At 37.9% G+C, this 20,922-nt stretch overlaps 1 protein-coding gene across 1 annotated transcript in view; it reads right to left on the bottom strand.

Annotated features, from left to right (window-relative positions):
• Positions 1-20,922, bottom strand: part of LOC145988928 (uncharacterized) — a 224,406-nt gene that overhangs the window by 127,544 nt on the left and 75,940 nt on the right. The window contains exons 4-6 of the mRNA XM_083124226.1: positions 18,068-18,223; positions 9,862-10,011; positions 6,028-6,163 (exon numbers count right to left, since the gene is read on the bottom strand). Of these exons, the coding sequence (XP_082980352.1) occupies positions 6,028-6,163; positions 9,862-10,011; positions 18,068-18,223 (442 nt within the window). The remainder of the gene's footprint in view (positions 1-6,027; positions 6,164-9,861; positions 10,012-18,067; positions 18,224-20,922) is intronic.

Here is a 20,922-nt window from a genome sequence, read left to right as displayed (position 1 = left end):
GTCAAGAAACAGCAATATAAGGCCATGGATGTTCCCAAGGTAAAATATTCCAGAGGTAAAATAGTCCTCCGTTCAGATCTCCGGGTGGGGACTACTTTGGGAGGCCCCTGGACTAAGGATAAGATCTACATTAGGAATAAGGATATTAAATTAGGCACCTGGAATGTTCTGAGCCTTTACCGGCCTGGGGCTTTTCAGTGTACAGTTAATGAGATAGTTAAGTATAAATTAGATGTGTTAGCTGTCCAGGAAGTTAGGTGGCCAGGAGAAGGGAATTGTAAAACTAAAAATTATACTTTTTTCTATGGTGGTACTGAAAATCATAATTTTGGAACATGCTTTTTCATAAATAATAGAATTATCTCGGCTCTTAAAACAGTAGAATTTATTAATGATTGGATATCATGTGCAGTTTTACAGGGTAGGTGGTGTAAAATTATTTTAATAAACATACATGCACCAACGGAAGATAAAGATGATAATACTAAAGATGATTTTTATACAGAGTTAGAACAGGTCTTTGATAAATTTTCTCAGTATGATATGAAAATTCTGTTAGATGACTGTAATGCACAGATTGGCAAAGAAGAGACATTTAAACCCACGATTGGTAAACAAAGTCTTCATGAATTAAGTAATGATAATGTTATAAGATTGATTACTTTTGCAACCTCAAAGAATTTAATTGTGAAAAGTACCACTTTTAAACATAAAGATATCCATAAATATACCTGGTCTTCTCCAGATGGTAAAACTCATAATCAGATAGATCATATTCTCATTGATAAGAGAAGGCATACTAGTATAATTGACGTTCTTACACATAGAGGTGCTGACTGTGCCAGTGACCATTATTTAGTAATTGCTAAATTAAGAGAAAGACTCTCAGTGATAAATCATAAGCAACAAAATCTAAAAGTTATAAAATTTGATACAGGGAAAGAATTAAGAAAGATTACCAAATTAAACTTTCAAATAGATTTGATGTTTTGCAGGATTTAAATGATGATGAAAATACAAATGAAACAGACGTGAATAAGAATTGGGAGCACATACGTAATGCAATAGAATCAGCAGCTGAAGAAAGTATAGGATACCATAAACCGAGAAAAAGTAAGCCATGGTTTGATAATAAATGTCATAATCTAATAGAAATAAGAAATCAGGCTAGACTTAGGTAGTTAAATAACTCTGATGATACAAATCTAAGCAATTATAATAGAATAAAGCGAGAAGTAACCGCACGTTTAGAAGTAAAAAGAGAGGTTACTTGAAAAGCAAAATTAACGAAATTGAAACAAACAGCAAAAATAAAAATATCAGATAATTATAGAAAGGTGTAAATGAGTTTAGAAAGGGGTGGCAACGTAAAGTAAACTTGATAAAAGATAAAGAAGAACTACTTTAATGACCTTTTAAATGTCCATGTAGGAGATAAATCAGAAGTAAATGAAGTCCACACAGCAGAACCTTTAGTTCCAGGACCTAACTTGACTGAAGTTAAAGATGCTATTAAAAGGCTAAAGAATAACAAAGCACCTGGCATTGATTTAATACCAGCTGAGTTAATTAAATATGGTGGAAATTCCTTAATATGTCAAATTCATAAATTAATTTGTTTAATATGGAATAAAGAAGAAATCCCTCAACAGTGGAAAGAATCCATAATTGTTCCTGTGTTTAAAAAAGGTGACAAAATGAACTGCAATAATTACCGTCGAATTTCTCTACTCTCAACAACAAATAAAATATTGTTATATATATATATGTTAGATAATAACATTCTTTTAACAAGACTAACGCCATATGCTAATGAAATTATAGGTGATTATCAATGTGGATTTAAACGTAACAGATCAACTACAGATCAAATTTTTCACATCAGACAGACACTTGAAAAAAAGTGGGAATATAATCAAAATGTCCATCAGCTATTCATTGATTTCAAAAAAGCATATGATTCGGTCAAAAGAGATAAATTATATAATATATTAGTAGAGTTTGGAATACCTAAGAAGCTTGTTAGTATGATAAAAATATGCACCAGTGAAACAAAGTAAAATTCGTGTGGGTATTAATATGTCTGACAAATTTACAATTCATGATGGGTTAAAACAAGGAGATGCATTATCTCCATTGCTCTTTAATTTTAATTTTAATTTAATGTAGACTTTCTGGGGGATGATGTGAATACAATTAAGAATAATGCTAAAATATTCAAATACTTAGGAGTAATATTAACAAATGAAAATTATATTAAGGAGGAAATAAAAAGTAGGCTTAATTCAGGAAATACATGTAACTTCTCTCTTCATAAACTTTTGTCTTCTCGTTTAATATCTAAGAAACTAAAAGTTAAAATATACAAAACAGTAATTTTGCCTGTAGTATTATATGGATGTGAAACTTGGTCCCTTACATTGAAAGAGGAACATAAATTGAGAGTATTTGAAAATAAGATCCTTAGGAAAATCTTTGGACCTAAAAGGACTGAGGAGACAGGTGAGTGGAGAAGGTTACATAATTTAGAACTACATAATTTGTATTCATGTCCAGATATTATTAGAATAATTAAATCAAGAAGACTTAGGTGGGCAGGCCATGTGGCACGAATGGGAGAGGAAAGAGGAGTTTACAGGATTCTTGTTGGGAGACTTGATGGTAAGAGACCTGTAGGAAGGCCAAGATGAAGATGGAGGGACAACGTTGAGATGGATCTAAGGGAAATCGGTAGGGATGGAAAAGAGTATATAGAACTTGCTCAAGATAGGGAAAGATGGAAGGCCTGTGTTGCTGCAGCCATGAACCTTCGGGTTTAAGAAGGCTAGGGAGTTAGTTAGTTAGTTTGTTAGAATGTCCACCAAATGTATAACCCACAACACGCAAAAGCTGGCAGCAGTGTAAAGTTGTGATTACAGTTAATCAAAGTAACAGTTGTATCAAGTTCAAACAGAAAATTACAATTGGTAAACATCCACTTTCATTGTCCCTTTCTTTTAATTTGAGTACTACACAGAGCAAGGTGAATGACCTTCCCAGCACCTATTGTATGTTCAGAAGCGACTCGAACATAAGTTCCCCCCTGCTGCAAAAGAACTTCACATTAGTACACATTCTTACACCATGTTCTAACCCTAAATACAGTAATCTTGGGTGAAAGGTAACTCAGTGGTAATTTATACTATAATTTTATTCAAACAGACCACACCATATTTCCCACTCATACAAAATATCTTGTTGAAATATACTCGTGCTTGACAATTATGGGCATGTGTGCATTACACGTATAGTGAGCAAACATACCCCAAAGTTATTAAACAGTCAATAATGTAGATTCTTTGGCACAAATATACCAGCACAAAGAGATTACATCAGACGTGTCGAAATTTCTAAGTACAACAATTTTTAATACTTCACTCTCAATCCCCCCCCCCTTTCATCGCATTTCATATGCATAAGATTAAAAAAAAATCAGAAAGATTTCAAATGTACCCTATGAACATCAACAGTTTACAAAGTGACACCTCATGTGTCACAGGTGCATGAGATCAATTTATCCACTGTAAATACTCAATAAGCTTTTTATACAGTCACGTGATGTTTACTACATCACCATAAGTTTCAGTATAAATTGGTAAGCAATGTTCATACCATTTTTATGAGTGCTTAATGACCGGAGCTGAGGTGCAAATGTGCATATTTCTCGATTATAAAATACATGCACCCTTTCTTCAGTATGGCATCGTATTTTCCTTTGTTGTCTGCACGAGATCGGAAAGGTTCGAACTCGACTTTTACTTGCTTGTAACGGCACACGCTTAGCTAGCTATAAGCAAAGGATCGCATGCAGTAGTACTACTGAGTTTTCATTCTACATTACACTCGAGAGATGTGAAAAAGTAAAGCTTTTTACTTACAATCTCACAGGCAGGGGTGGGAACAAGGACAATTCAGACAGGAGGGAAATTCACCATTTTCCCCACTTCGCCGTGAAACCACCAACAGAAACAATCCTCTAATCCGTTTCCTAGCGTTCGTACACCAAGTTAGGGCAGCAGTGGACTTGTACCCATAGGTAAGACACAACTAAAAATCCTTTCTTCTTTACTTGCTTTAACTCCCACGACCTTCTTCTTTAACTTCCATTAACCGAGCCAAAAATCCGCTTCCTCCTCCATCTCACAATACTTCCCGCATTCCATCACCATCCTCACTCTTGCAAGATGAGTGAACAATGTGATTACAAATACAAAAAGGTGTGTTACGGATCCATTGTTGACCCAAAATGCCCTCACAACACTTGTTAAAAATCAATCTTCCCACTTTTGTCTGCTACATGATCTTTTGATCAATACCAAGTAAAAAAGTTTTATATTTTATAATTGCCCCTCACTGCAAACATACACAAATATCACTGATTTACTACAAAGGAGACATCTAGTGAGATTTTTAATAAACCAAAGCAGCTAAAACTGTAATCAGCAGTAAGCTGATGGCGACTAACATCATAACGTCTGCGAGCTGCCATCAGGAAAAAGCGGCAAGGGATTATCGATGTGGACAATGTGGTTATTCTCCATGATAATGCCAGGTCTCATGCGGCAAACATGATCATCGACAGACTTTAGTCATTCGAATGGGAGGTTCTGGAACATGCATCATATAGTCCAGACCAGTGATTTCCACATGTTCCGTCCACTGAATAAGTTCCTGGCAGGACAGAGGTTCATTTTCGACAATGAAATGAAGACCGCTGTCCGGTGTCCGGTGGTGGTGCCACGATCAACCGGCCAAATTCTACAACAGGGGCATCTCCAAACTAATGGTGCGATGGAACAATTGCCTAAACTGCTGTGTTGATTATTTGGAAAAATAGTGCAAGGTACATAGAACAACAACTCCTATATTTTGATTTCCCTGCATGTTTATTATTTCAGCTGAAAAACAATTGGGTTAAAGACTTTTTGATTTACCCTCGTGTGTTCAAAGAATATAGACATTGCAGCCTTGCAAGTCCCAGGTTCACAGTTGTAAGCATTGCAATATGCATGAAACTTGAACTTCTGCATAGCCTAATAGTTAGTGTTCTCAATTTTAGTGGAAGTGGTCATAAGTTCAATCCCTGGTGGGAAGTTTATCAATAGAAGAGTAGAAATTGGAAATATTACAGTACTGTAATTGCAATACAGAAAGTAATGCATTACTTTTGAAGTAAGGTATTATGAGATCGATTACAAAGTGCATTAACTTCTTACTTCTTTTAGTGGTTAGTGCAAAAATATCTAGCATTTCTCATTTAACTTTCTCGAAATTGACTACAATTGCATTCAATTAGAGATTACATAGTCTAATCTCATATACAGAATTATGCACTGTCTTATAGCATATATTTAATTTCATCTGAATATAAAGCTGAGAACTTGCTCCCTCTATGAGTGCCTGCTTCAGAAGTAATAATGTGTTCACATTTTGATGTGCACATAATGAGTACATTCTTGAAAACTGAGTGCTTAATAATGCATGCAATTGTACAAGCCTGTATATCATGAGGTCATAAAAAAAAAAGGTTGACATATCTATGAGAAGTTGCTAGGTCAGAAACTATATGACGAAGGACCTTATTCATGCAAAACATGCTCACTTTTAGAGCACCTATTCTTCTACCTCTGGAACATTTGCTTAAGGGTACAGTGTCGGAAAATGGAAAGTCTCAATCTCACATTGGTCTTGAAAGAATAGTTACAAAAAATATAGAATTTTTTTATCGAAACAAACTAAAAACTTAAGTTTTTTTACACATTATATTTATAAATAATAATCACACAAACATGACTTTTCACATGCTTGAGTTACTCACATAGTACCTTCCAAATCTCTGGACAGCAAGTCTTGGTCTTGGTATGTCTTGTTCTTGAAATCATCTTGAAATGTCACAAAATGTCTGGTCTTGTTTGCATGTCAATTTTAAAATGGACCACATCCAATTGTTTGAAATTTTGCTATACAAAATCAGAAATTGGAATTTACCTGCTAACTTTCCATCAAAGTTTTTTCTTGAGGCCTTCATTCCAGGATGGCTCATTAGAAAGCAAGCAATATCCTTGAACATGCCCTTGATAAACTTCCGAACATAGCTTGCATTATCATTGGTTTCATTAAAATTCTGTGGATGAAAAACAAATGGCAATATTTCAAATAATTGAACCAAACATTTGACAGATATTTATATTCACCCATAATTTTGGGTAAAATAGAGGTATTTTTATGATAAAGGAGGGAGGGGGGGGGGGGAGAAGGTTGTTTTGCAACACTGGTTGTACTTCTGTTTCTTCATAGTCACAATAACATTTTCATGTGACGGGACATCCATTACCAGTTATAAACAATGGCATATCCAACGCAAGCAGTCTAAATTAGAAGTCCACGGCAGACACTCATTTTTGGTGGACAATAGAATCCCTGAAATTTGTCACCTTTTGTGTGAAGTGTATGGTACAAAACAATTTCATGTAAGATGATCACAAATATACCCACATCAGGATCGACCTTTTTTCTGCACATTGTTCAAGAATACATGCACTGATATCTCATTACAAGGTGATGACATTACCACTATGCTATTGGGAAATCCGAGATGCACTTGTTGTTGACATCTGAAAGCAGTGTCAGCAAATCAAAATCTTAAAACAAAGAAGAGGAAGAAGAAGAAAGTGATGAAATAGAATTTTGCTAAAAAAATTCCAGTACTGACTGGTTCAGAAAATTCCACACTTAGGGATTTAAAATAATATTAGAAACAAAGTGTACTATTCAAGATATATTTAATAAAGCCAAAGATATATGTAATAGAAGCCAGAGTTTCATTTTTAAAAAAAAAATTCTGGATTTTTTCATTCATTTTACAAAACACAGATAAGCTGCAGTAAAATTATTACTCTCCTGCTTCAAAATGAAGTTATAGTACTGAAAATTATTGAAAAACGATAATAAATTACTTAAATAATTTTATTTTCCCACTTGGAATGGATTTATAAATAGAAAAGCTTGGAAAAAATTTGTGAAGAAGGAAAATTCTATGGCACCAGAGAATGACAGGAGGTGGGGTACATGATCTCCCCTCCCCCCTACAAACAAAATAAACTAGATAAAAATGCTCTTTTAGACAAAACATGCATTTCTTGTTACATACTTAGTGGTATAATAAATTAATCCTACATTTGTATATGTGTTCCAGAGTAACATGTGGCACTCACACCTGAATTTTATTGCTTTTGCCATTTTTTCGAATATCTATTTACATATTGAAAATAGAATGTATTGCCTAATATATATCACATATTAAGTTAAAATTTTCATTATTTATTACATATATATTAACAAAATTATATTCTTGTATTTCAATATTACTGATTACCTATTATGAGAGAGGCAAGTTATCAAGAAAAACATAACAATGTTTATAATTTTATTTGAAAATTACTTTCAATATTAAGTAATTTGCAAAACATTAGTAATAAATTCAACAATTTATAACTTGTTGACAAAAGAGATATACATTCTACAGTGCAATCGAAAAGTCCCCACACTCATACTTTGAAAATATGCTACTAGGTCAGTAGGCAACATGAGTTGGCAACATTGTTAGTAGTGACTGGTATGACCTTGAAGAATGCGATAACGTCCCGGGAGATCTGCACTGCTATTACAGTCAGTGGTGTGAGTCATTATTGTGCAGTCGGTCGACAATGCCTTTTAAGCGAGCGCAGCGAATCGCTTTGTTAGAAGCATATTTTGAGTGTAAGACATACAGAGGTTGTGTGGAGAAATGGAGACGTCTATTCCCTGATGATCCGGTGCCAGGAAAAAGTGCAGTGTATGATCTTGTTCGCCGATTTCATGAAACAGGCTCAGTGCATGATCGACAACAAAGTGGAAGACCCAAGGTCGTCACACACGAATTCCTAGAGAACGTGAGTCAGCGAATGGTGCAATCTCCAAGAAAATCTATACGACGTTTGTCACAAGAAGTTGGAGTATCATATGGATCCACACAGAAGGCACTGAAAGTAGCCAAGTTTCACCCATATCGTGTGAAAGTCGTCCAGGAGCTGAAAGCGTTAGATAAAGATACACGTATCAAGTACTGCCGGAGGTTCCATGCTTTCTCACGCAACAATGTGTCCATTCTCGATAAAACTTTTTTTACGGAGGAAGCATGGTTTCATCTCAGTGGATACATCAACTCACAAAACACCCGAATGTGGGCAACTGTAAACCCACATGCCCTGCATGAAGTACCGCTACATTCTGCAAAGGTCGGTGTCTGGTGTGCCATTTCGCGACGAAGGATTGTTGGAACCCTGTTCTTTGAGGACACAGTGGATGGCAATGTGTACAGGGATGTGGTGCAACAATTCGTGGCTATGTTGGAAGAGGATGAGCGTGAATGTTGGTTCCAACAAGATGGGGCAACGTGCCATACTGCAAACGACACAATGGCTATGTTGCGCGAGTTTTTCGGGAACCGCATCATCTCCAAAAATTTGTGGCCCCCTCGTTCCCCCGATCTCACGTCCCCCGATTTCTTTCTTTGGGGGTTCCTGAAAGAAAGAGTATATACACACAACCCTCGCACATTGGATGAACTCCGACAAGCAATTTCTGACACTATTGCTGCAATTCCAGCGGAAACATTGAGGAAGGTGTCGCGGAACATGTGTAAGCGTGTAGACATGTGTTTACAGGAACATGGCGGCCATTTTCAACACTTCCTATGAACTGGAAACCAAACACTACTTTGCAATGTCCATAGAGAGTGCCGCATGTTGCGTTAAGTTTGTGTTTTGGAAACTTTTTCCTCATGCGCTTAAAGTTATATGTCATCTTGTTTGTGTTTTACCGACCGTTGCCATTACAGTATACCTCACTTTTGGTTTACATTTATTTTTCTGTGTAGTACAAGGACTAAAGCATTTATATATGTATTCCTTTCGTTCCCATGTGTATTACTTTCTACACAATAAATTCTTAAAAAGTGAGTGCGGGGACTTTTCGATCGCACTGTATTTTGCAGTTTCATCCTGCCAATATGTTGAGGGAAAAGAACAAATAAATATAAGGTCCTCTTGATAAGGAGATTGATCCCTGTTGCTATCATTACCAACTTTCAATGACTTGTCAGGAAACATTATCTTATTAGACCTGAGAATCAAACACTCTACCCAAGTCTTCTCCTTTCTCTTCACTTGATTCAGCAAGCCATGCTCAGAACTGCTGTTCGTCATTCATGACGAATATCATATTCCAAAGTTCATTTAACCAGAAACAGAAACCGTAATAAGTGAATGGAGTCAAATAAAATAACCATTGAAGAATCAAAACAGAAAATAGTAACACAACACGAATTTAGTGTGCACAGAAATAAAATATGTTTTCAGAAAATGGTTACACAAGCCTGGCGCTCACAAACCCAGGACTGTCAACAAAATGACATGTCTGAGCAGATTGAGAGTAATGCCATAGCATATAACTAGTTTTACATGGTTATAGGCATTCCAAATTAAAGCTACACAAGATCAGAAACACACATCATTATCTGGGCTTAAAAACTTTCAATGATATCCCATGGTGATCATCATACTCACACCATGTATACCAATGGAGGGTGAATGCCTTCTCAACTTATTTTCTTCTGCTTACCAACTCTGCATCCTTCTATTTGAATACTGGGTAGCAGCAGTCGTCCCCCCCCCCCCCCAGTATAAATGGCAAATAGAAAGTTTATGAATTCAAATCCAATAAAATTAGCAACTAAGGTAACAATAACAACAAAAAAGAGAAACAAAAAAAGAACCAACTAACGTTAAATTTTTCCTCCAGAAATTCTTTGCCTCCGCCAATTCCAGAATCATATTCATCCAGAAACTGCCAATCCCTGACTAAGAACAAACATTTCTCCAATTTAGTTTTATCTGATGGCATGAATTCGTCAGACATGGAAATCAGAAATTCCTGCAGAAAAACCAACTAAGATTAGGATACATTCATTTGAATAATAATAATAATAATAATAAAAAGGTACACTGCAGTACTAGAAATTCACAATTCAATTTTTACCTTAATACTTCAAATCCTAATTAAAAACTTTTATTTGTTAAGAGCACATTCCGAAAGGAACATTTGCAGCTGGACACACTGAAATTTCATGAGAGTTAAATATTTTGGAGGTCATGTTGACATGTTAACATCTTAATCAAGGACATGGGAATTCTGACATGAAATGCACGAACTGGGAGGCAGGTTTTCTCCATGAAAGTCACCTGCTAGTGGTAAATCTGCATTTACTTAATGCTTCAAAATACGGTGCGACCTACATGTCAGGTGACACTAGCAGTTATGAATAACATGTAATGCATTTTGTCAACTGACATATAGGCCATCCTATATTTAAAAAAAATACAAAATTGATGAAGCAACAAATGCAAGATAAACATGAGACTAACTGCTCTTATAATGTGATTAAAATGAGCACTACCATATGCAATAATTAATAATTTTTTATTATATTTTTTTAAGAAGAACAGATTTCCTGCTGGACATCTACTGTACACTTTTGATAAGTACATGAAGTGGACTTAACACAAAAAATCACACCTAAAGTTTTAATAAACAAAACACTGCTCTCCTAGTGTGTTCCTGTCATTACTTAAAAAAAATACCCTGTAATAAAAATAACAACATACCCCATAATAAAAACAGGTAAACGTATAGCATTTCAGTCAGTGCTTAAAGTGGTTCCAGTCAATGGCTGGAACATAAATAAAAAATGAATAGACACCACCACTACCTACACTACTACTACTACTACTAATAATAATAATAGTAAAAATAAACATTTGTTTATTATTATTAGTAGTAGTAATATAGAATGCAAAGTGTGTGTGTGTGTGTATATATATATATGTGTATATATATACAAATGCCAGACCCCATGGCAGAGTGGTTAGCACATCGTGCTGCGACACTAGGGGTCCCGGGTTTGAATCCCGCTTGTGCATGGTTGTTTGTAAATGTCCATTTCATCCTCATCCCATGGAAGGCAATTGCAAAACACCATGGGTTCACCTTGCCCAGCGACCTTCCGGTCAAAAGACCTGCCTTCAGTCAGACAACTCTTCATCATCATATATACAAATGATAAAGGAGACAGTAAACACTTACCACACGAAAGAGAAATAGTTTGATATTTCGTGACATGTTGCATTTTCAACGGAGAGAAAAGATAGATTGGCATCACATAGAGTAGAGGCACAGAATACTGACTGTAGCGTCTCTACGGTCAGCGTTGCCAGAAATAGTCAATAGGAAACAAAAGTACTTCCACCAGTGTTTACTGCAAGGTGGGTGAGTGGTTTCGGGGAGGAAAGGGTTACTGGTTGGGTAGGTTGAGTCCGGAGGGTATAGTGGCGTGCATGCCTGCTATATCGGTCCTTTCCCATCGCCTGCGGAAAGATGTGTCAAAGTGGGGGGGGGGGGGTTAAAAGATGGATGATGGCAACACGGAAACAGTTATTGAAGATGGTGTTATGGGTGTTGGTATGGATAGAAACTGTGAAATCGGAGTTGTGGGTCGAGGAACGGTGATTATTGATCCTTAGGTTCAAGGGAGTGGAGGTTCCGCCTATGTAGAAGTTGCGGCAGATTTCGCAGATGAGGGTGTAAATCAGGTTGGATGAGTGGCAGGTGCCCTTAGGGTGAAGGGTGAACTTGCCTGCCGCTATGGGGATTGGGAGGGTGGGGGAGGTGATAAGTATGGGGCAGGTCTTGCACCTGGGTTTGAGCTGGGGGGGAGTGCTTGAACCAAGATGTTCTTGAGATTGGGGGGCAATGGAAGACGACCCTAGGTTTATCCCGAAAGATGTCCCTGGTGTCAGGATCACTGTGCAGGATGGGGAGGAGGGAGTGAAGGGTATGTCTGATTTTCGTAATGTGGGGGTGGTATTCGGTGATCAGAGATTTGGGTTGTTTGGTGCGGTTGTGGGAGGTGGCTCTAGTGATTTGTTTCTTGATGAGGGTGGAGGGGTAGCCATGGTTGGTTAGGGCTTGGTGTAGGCGTAGGTTGTAGTTCTGGCGTGATGAGGGGGATGAATTGAGGCGCTGGCCTCTGAGAGCTAGGGAAAATGGGATGGCTTTTTTGTTGTGGTATTTGGAGTACTGGAGATACTGGACGTGGTTGGTCGGTTTGATGTGTATGGAGGTTTCCAAGTGGTCTTCCGCAATGTGGATGTCCACATCTAGGAAGGTCACTTGGTGTTTGGAGTGGAACCAGGTGAATTTGAAGGTAGTGAAGTCGTACAGTTGGTTTAGGAATGTAGTAAGGGAGGGTTCGCCATGTGTCCAGAGGAGGAAAATGTCATATATGAATCTTAGCCAGAGGAGTGGTTTCAGTTGCTGAAAGTCAAGGAATTCCTGTTCCAGCCTGCCCATGAACAGGTTGGCATAAGAGGGGGGCCATGCGGGTACCCATAGCTGTGCCACGTATCTGGAGGTAATGTTGGTCCCCGAAGCAGAAGTTGTTGCAGGTAAGTACAAGGTTGGTTAGTTGTATCAAGAAGTGAGTGCTGGGATTGTTGGGTTTGGGTCGGCTGTTAAGGAACGATACCGTGGCACGGAGGCCATGGGCATGGGGAATATTGTTGTAGAGGGATGTGACATCAACTGATGTGAGGATGGTGTTTGGTGGTAGAGATGGTAAGTTGTGAATGATGTTAAGGAAGTGGTTGGTGTCACGGAGGTAGGAGGGCAGGGCTTGGACGAGGGGTTGGAGGTGAGAGTCTAGAAAGAATCTGCTTTCAGTGGGTGAATTGTAGCTGGACACAATGGGTCTCCCGGGATTGTTCGGTTTGTGAATTTTCGGGAGGAGGTAGAAAGTGGGGGTGCAGGGGTTGTTAGGTATGAGTGAGGAGATGGTGGAGTTGGATAGGCCTTCAGGGGGTCCTTGGGAGAGGTCAAAATCCCGAATTTTATCCAGGTGTGTGGTGGATGAATCAACCATGGTGGGCTTGTAGGTGGATGAATCACAGAGTTGGCAGGAGGCTTCCGCCATGTAGTCAAGAGGAGTTCATGACTACTGTGGTGGACCCTTTGTCGGTGGGGAGGATTTTGATGTCCCGGTTGTTGCGAAGGGATCGGAGGGCTTGGTGCTGGGCTGGGGTTAGATTGTGGTGGAAAGAGGAGTTTTGGAGCTATGTACTGTCGGAAACATTGTTGACAACAGAGGTGATGTATCTTTGGAGGGGGTGGTTGTTGGGAAGGGAGGGGGGGATCATGGGGGACGGGGAGGGGGCAGAATTGGAGGAGACTGGGGTGTATGTCTGGAGGATTAGCATTGGAGGGGGGGGTGGACCAAAAATACATCCACCTAAGTCTGCAGGTGAAAGTTTGTATGTCAAATAGTAGCCATCATCCATCTTTTACCCCCACACTCTGACACGTCTGTTTGCAGGCAATGGGAAAGGGCTGATATAGCAGGCATGCACACCACTATACCCTCCGGACTCAACCTAGCCAACCAGTAGTAACACTTTCCTCTCCTCCCTGAAACTACCCACCCACCTTGCAGTAAACACTGGTGAAAGTACTTTTGTTTCCTATTGACTATTTCTGGCAACACTGACTGTAGAGATGCTACGGTTAGTATTCTGCGCCTCTACTCTTAGGTGTGCGCAGACCCTCTGATTAGGGGGGCAAAGCCATGATGAAAGTTCAGTCGGGAAAGAAAAACCTCATTTTTTCTCACCCAAAGAATCCGTAGAAAGTATTTGCAACAGCCCGAAAGCCACCCTTTGTGGTTTTAGTGGGGGCACATGCCCCGTTCATGTGATTTTCAAATGGGAAGGGTATGTTTGGAATGTAGATTCGGAAAGGCGGAGAAAAAATACGATTGTCATATGAAACATTTGTCTGTACCACCTACCGTTTTCCGTGTAGAAAATGGTTTTGCAAAAAAGGAAGCTGAGCCAAATTGAGTATACTGAGCTTAACAATTAAGATAAGTGCAGCACCATAACAGTTTCGGAAAGAGCAGCACACAAGCTCCCCAACGATATGTCACATGATGACTGCGGGACTAAAAAAAGGATGAAACCGCATAACCCAAAAAAAGGGGGTCTAAAGTTAGGGAAGAACTCGAAAATTTCAAATGGCAAGGGGGGGTCGTGTAATACCTCATTGTAAAGGCCACAGAAAACGTGAAAAGGATGCGAACATGATTTTGTAATCCACTGACCAGTTTCAAAATGGCGAGCAAAAAAAATTCCGACCCCTGAAGTTGGTGTTCCAAAGTGAGGAATACGCACGTGCGTATTTTTAGATCCAAATTATTGCAAACTGAAAAGAATATTGATATAATATTGCACAAAAAAATTATGGACCGCCATGTCATTCTTTTACTTTTTTTTTTTTTTATTTCGGCACCCAGGACCAACTCCCGCCGCCCCTAGCTACAGCTCTGAACTTGAGAAGATTGTAAGAAAAGTAAATATTGCGAGCAAAGCGAGCAAGAAAATTTTATCTAACTAACTAACTCTATAGCCTTCTTAAACTCGAAGGTTCATGGCTGCAGCAACACAGACCTTCCATCTGTTCCTATTCTGAGCATGATCTATATACTCTTTTCTATCTCTACCGAATTCCTTTAGGTCCAACTCAACGTTGTCCCTCCATCTTCATCTTGGTCTTCCTACAGGTCTCTTACCATCAGGTTTCCCAACAAGAATCCTGTAAACTCCTCTTTCCTCTCCCATTCATGTCACATGGCCTGCCCACCTATGTCTTCTTGAAAAAAAGAAGAAAATTTTACGAAATGTATTTTTATTTGAGCAGAATTTGATATCAAGATGCGAGGGGAATTGCCCCTATGTGCCCCTGCAGGTGCTCTTGGCCGTCAGGAAGAAATAATGCAAGAAAGACGTGAAAACAAAATCCATCTTGAGTATATTTTTGTCCTGCTACTCTAGATTCTACTAGCCTTGCTCTATTTTACCTCAATGTTTGTACCCCTTGCCCCCTTGAATTGATTTCCATCCAAGGTTGGGAGGGGTAATTATAGTATATTATCGTTTAATAATGACGAAAAGATTCCTCTACACTAAATTTCTAGGTGAAAGTATAATAATGTAGGGACATAGACGTCTGGAAGGGGGGAGCAAGAATGGCCACACCTCCTCCTTAGAAATCAAATGTCAACCTAAAAGTATATATTTCACACGTATAATTTGATTTCATTAATAGTAATTTATATCAATGCGATAATTTCAAATTCAAGTGGTGTTTTTTGAGGGGACAAGATTATGCCCCTTGGAAAAAGACTTTGCTTGTCCCTCCGTGGAAAAAATCTGCAGACGTCCATGATTTGATGGTGCAATTGCCCCTCTTGCCCCACCATGCGCACGCCTATGCCTCTACTCTATGTGACGACAATCTATCTTTCCCCTCCTTTGAATATGTGACATATGTCATGAAATATTGAACTATTTCCCTTCGTGTGATAAGTATTTACTGTCTCCTTCATCATTTGTATTTATCCACCTTCTGGCATCCTATTCCTGTTATTATATACACACATACACAAACATAAAGATCACGTTTGTCATTTCAGGAAATTAGGTTTTCATTCACATCTTAAAAGATCAGCACTGACCAAAATATATAATTTCTACATTTCTGGACCACCCACAAACAAAAGACAAATTTAGTACAAGAACTTCCTCTTTTCTTCTTCATCTATCGTTTACAAGAATTAATGTAACAAAATATGGACTTTTGTATAGTGTATTAAATAAATAAAATGGATGTCCAATGTCACAGCAAGAACTGAGAATATAAAATTATTAAATATCATTTTCATCAGTAATTTACTATTACCCTATTATTATTTAAATGTAAGAGATTTTGTTCGATTCAGACGCTGTGTCAAGGTCACAGTTTTTACGTTATAACTTTTCTATTTTTGGCTAGAATTTCGATTTTTTTTTTTATATATATTGTTCCTAACACATGTATTTAACAGAAATGTTTCTTGCACTTTTTTTTCTTCATGAAAATGGAGGGGAAAAGGCAGGAAAAGAGACTTCTCTTTTGCATCTCTTTCAAGGGAAAATTTTTGCCGACAAAGGAAAACCGGCTTTGTTGTTCTAAAGCAAAACTTTTCACTCCCGCCTGGTAACTGCATTTGAAGGAAGCTTGTTTATCAGTATCCGATGTCAAAATGAAAGTTTTCCGTGCGGGTGCAAGCATAGGGTGGGGTTGGGGGGAGAGGGAAGACTGGTTGTTGAATCTGCGTTGTGAGAATGGAATTTCGAGGCACGCTGAAGGAAACCTTTGTTTTTGAGTACAAGTGTTCCACAACTTACAACACAGGTTACCCTGCATTGTCTAAAAATAGAATTTCAAGCAGCTTCAAGAATCGGCATTAATTTTTCACTGCGTTCTAGTTTTTTGTCTGTGAAAGTTGTGCGTAGGTCTGTGTTGTTTTATGCCTAAGTGTGAGGATATTTTTTGAGTGAAGTGACAGACTTCCAAGGACTTTTTTGTCATCTACGTGTTTTTCTTGTATAATTTTAGCGATAATTGCATTTTGAACTTTTCATATCCTTTTTTTCGGGGGGACCGGGGGGGGGGGGAGAAACCCCATTTTTTTTTTAAAAAAAAAGTATTTTTCAGGGGACTTCTTCTTTCCCACTCCATATGTATGCCAAATGTGCATAAATTATATATCGTCTGAATCTGTGATTCATTCTGCGTACAGTGGTATATCGCTCATATCTCCAGGGAAAATAGTCTCTGAGCTAAAGTCATTTCAAGGTACCGCTGCATTTTGAAGCTTGAATCAGTGGCATGCCGACCATTCCTTTTGGGAGTACAACTCACGTTACATTGATCATATGATAATAATGCAAATATTTTTGTGTTCCTTACATGTCAGCGATCATTTCCATGTTCATGTCGACACTGTCATGTACTTTTTTCTTGGGGGGAGAGGGGAACCCCATTTTTTCCCCGAAATTTTGGAATTATGAGAGTAAGCCCCCTCCCCCCAACCACATATATGCCGAATTTGCATAAATTTCATATAGTCTGAATCTTTGATTCATTCCGCGTACAACGGTATCATTCATCTCTCTGGGGCAATTAGCTTCCGATCTACACTCATTTAATTGAAACTCTGCATTTTGCTCAAAATCGGATCGGGACCAATGGGGTTACATGTGAAAATGGCCTTGGAACTCAAAAGGTTAATGACATTAAATAACTCCCAAATTATTCTCATGTATCATTGTAATTATATATAATTATACTTTAAAATGTCTACTGACATTTTGAATTTTTTTTTAAGTGAATTTATCTCTAGTGTGTTACGATTACACATGCATGGACGCATGCACGCACAGATGCATGCATGCATGGATGCATGCACGCACGCAAGCAACATTAAAAAAAAAAAACATATACTGTACTTGCTGTTTTTACAAAAAAAAAAAAAAAGGGCAATGAAAATTTCCATAAGCAAGATATAAAAAAATATTTTCATATTATAAAGAAAATTTTAGAACTGAATTTGAAAATTCATGCCAGGTAAATATTTTAAGTCACCATGACAACTGGGTCTTTGTCGACCACAGTTAAAAAAGAAAAAAAATTCATAAGTATGGATTATAATACTTACAGTACAAAACAGAGATTTCGGAAATGAAATACACACCCATTATAGAATTTAGGTACACAAACTCAATTTACGGTAAAGAGATACATGTATATTACTTTTAACAAAAAATTGTATAGTAAAAATAATGCAGTAACATTTTATTTTTAATTTAGGTCAATTAGTGAATTTCACTTATTGTTATAATGGCAATCTTTATGATCACCAGTTTGAAAATAAATGTCTGAGGAAGAGACCGTGCTCCAGAAACAAAGCATAAAATGTTTGTAACAACCACACGTCTGAGGAAAGGAGCAAGCAAGCAATGTGTTCATACTAGAAGAATTTTGAAGCTATTGAACTTACAAGGAGGTGCTCTAGTGCCTTTTCATCTATGCCATTGCGGACATTGTAGATGAGAACAGAGCTAGTGAGGGCTGTTACAGAGAAGAGTAGGGCATCTTCAGTCTTGGAACTCTTCTCTTCAAAGACTCCTTGGGTATCTACCAGTACAACGCCCACCTGTGAGGGTAAAATAAAAAGTAAATTAGGAAATACACTTCGGAAAGAAACCTGCAACACGAACTCTTGGAACTTTGAATTGGAAAAAAGACTTAATATTGGCAAGAATAAGAATGGTTCCAGCATGTTGTACGATTATTATTACAGGGTGACCACTATAGGACAATGAAAAATTTCAAGTATAATTCCCGGTTTTCAGGGCAAACTTCCCAAAAATTCAAGGGTACAGGCAGATGTTTTCTCTATTTCAACTTTACATATTAGGTTTAACCCCCCCACCTTGAGCTTTTGAAATATCATAAAAAATAGTGTGGAAAAAAATGAAAATGGTCAATTTATCACAGACAAAGATCTGCAACAATACTACTACTAATATTAATACTACTACTAATACTAATAATAATAATTTGAATTATTATTTCCATTCAGCACACAGAAAAGCACAGCATTCCAAAAACACGCGTCTTTAAGAGTGAATGCCTTGACTTGAAAATAAACACAAATTGTTGAAAATAAAATATGAGGCCAATAATGATTAAAAAGAGGAAAAAAGTTGTTTTGTACGTCAGCCGGAAAAATATTCAATAAACGTGTATTTTTTTTCTGTGAGCAATGAGAATTAACTAAAGAAAATTCTTGGTTCGTTGTAAGTGGCTAATGCAGACAAAGGCTAGGCCGACAACAATACACAGTCACCAGTCCACCCATGAAATTTCTGAATTCGAATGACAATAATCTGAACTATTGTAAAATGTTTTGCAAAACAGCAAGAAAATCCAGATGTGAATTATCGTGCATGTGCATGGTAGATTTTGAGGGCGGTATTGGCGTGTTTCTCATAAATCATTGCAGTGTCGTTTGGGATCCGTCGATATGTCAAAACAATTTAAGCGACTTGCAAAGTTCAATTTTGCAAATTTTTTTTGCAAGAATTCCCGCTGTGACTCTCTCGAGAATTGTGAAAATTCCTTGCTTCATCGCTGTGTGTCGACGTTATTGTGATACGAACGTATTATACTGATTTCGCATCCCCTTGTGAACTCTCAAGTGATGGTGCATCTACATCCACATTACTATATAAATGATGTTGAGAAAGTGCTTTGTAAATCATTTAGAAGTGATAAATGTGTTGGAATGTCTTTAAACTTACTTTTGAACGTAAGAATAGACTCAGTGGAATTTAGCAACATGTATTCTACATCGCACCTCATCATCATCCTGGGTCAGTTCCATAGGTAAAGGTAATGTAAATTTCCTCCTGCATACAGAACCATTCCGTGAAGGCACATGTATGGGTGGGGTCCCACGCATTCTCAATATCGGTCATTTTGGAGGTAATGTGATCAGCACCACACTCCGGCAGCCTTGAACCCCCAGGGTTGCTCACATTTATCCATTGATATGAGATTGGGTGAGCCCTGGAGCCCCCAGAAAAAATTCCAACCAATTCCGGGAATCGAAGCCGGATCTCCCGCTTGGTTGTCAGATGCTCTATCGACTAGACCACCGCGGCTCCTTGAATGAGTTCCATACATTGATTATTTAATTTTTTTAAACATATATATTATCTTATTTTTATGGTTTTTCTTCACACTTAAAATGTATCACCTCGTTGACTAGACAATTATTTCGTAACAAAGAAACAAAAAAATGCTCCTAGAATTTGTTAAAAATCAAATGACTATAAAGTAATTTCGTTCTATTACTTGTTTAAATATATTTATGTAGATCTCTACTACTTAATAGTAGTAGTGGCAATATTAGTAGTAAATAAATTAATTAATTAATTATAAATATTAATTAATTATGAGTATTATTAATCAATTAAAAAAAATATATAATTCAATTAAATGGTATGAAATTGCTACTTGTATAAGAATTTCAAAGCAAAATTTACCTAATCAACTTTAAGATATCTTTCAATAATTTTCCGTCTGTAAGGTAGATTGTTCTGCAAAGGACACCAACAAGGTAAAAAGATTGAATTCTGTTTTATTTTCCATGCAGTTTTCTTTTCTTTTTCTTCCTTGATAAAAATAAAAGATAAACTTGTCTCAGGGCATTTGTAAATAAACTGCTCGCCATTAAAAATGCAACACCCAGAAGGAGTAATCGGAATCGGACGAAATGTGCACAGTGTGTAGAGGAGAGGTGCAGAAGGAAATGATTTGGCGTTCAAGGCCGTCATGCATCATGTGCGCCTGCCACGATATCTGGTAAGTGGTACCTGTAGTAGGTCAGATAGGTGCAGACGAGCAGTGAAAATGCATGGTCGTGAGTGTAGTGTGTTAAAATCGGTCAGCAATGCCACGTCGTCGAATACGGAAGCGATTCCAGCAGGTTTCAAAGTTCGATCGTGGCCGAATTGTTGCATACCGTGAATGTGGATTATCCTACCGTGAGATCGGTGCCCGTGTAGGACTGAATGCATCCACAGTGATCTGTGTATGGAACCAGTGGGTCCAGGAAGGCACTGTAGAGCGACGTAGAGGTTCACAACGTCCGTGTCGGGCGTTGATACGCATGGCCGTTACAGACAGAACGGTCACATAAACGAGGATTGCGCAAGAAGTACGGGATGTGTTACAACGTCCAGTGTCCCCACGAACCGTGCTTCGTCGTTTGGCGAACCGGGGAATTTTTTCCCGGCACCCACTGTTGTGGATTCCTCTGACGCTAGAGCATAGGCGTTTGCGTGT

Source organism: Lepisma saccharinum, chromosome 6 (genome assembly GCF_977018435.1).
Source record: "Lepisma saccharinum chromosome 6, izLepSacc3.1, whole genome shotgun sequence".
NCBI classification, from domain to species: Eukaryota; Metazoa; Arthropoda; class Insecta; order Zygentoma; family Lepismatidae; genus Lepisma; species Lepisma saccharinum.
The sequence above is the reverse complement of the archived record's forward strand: the minus strand, read 5'-3'. Positions and strand labels throughout refer to the sequence as shown.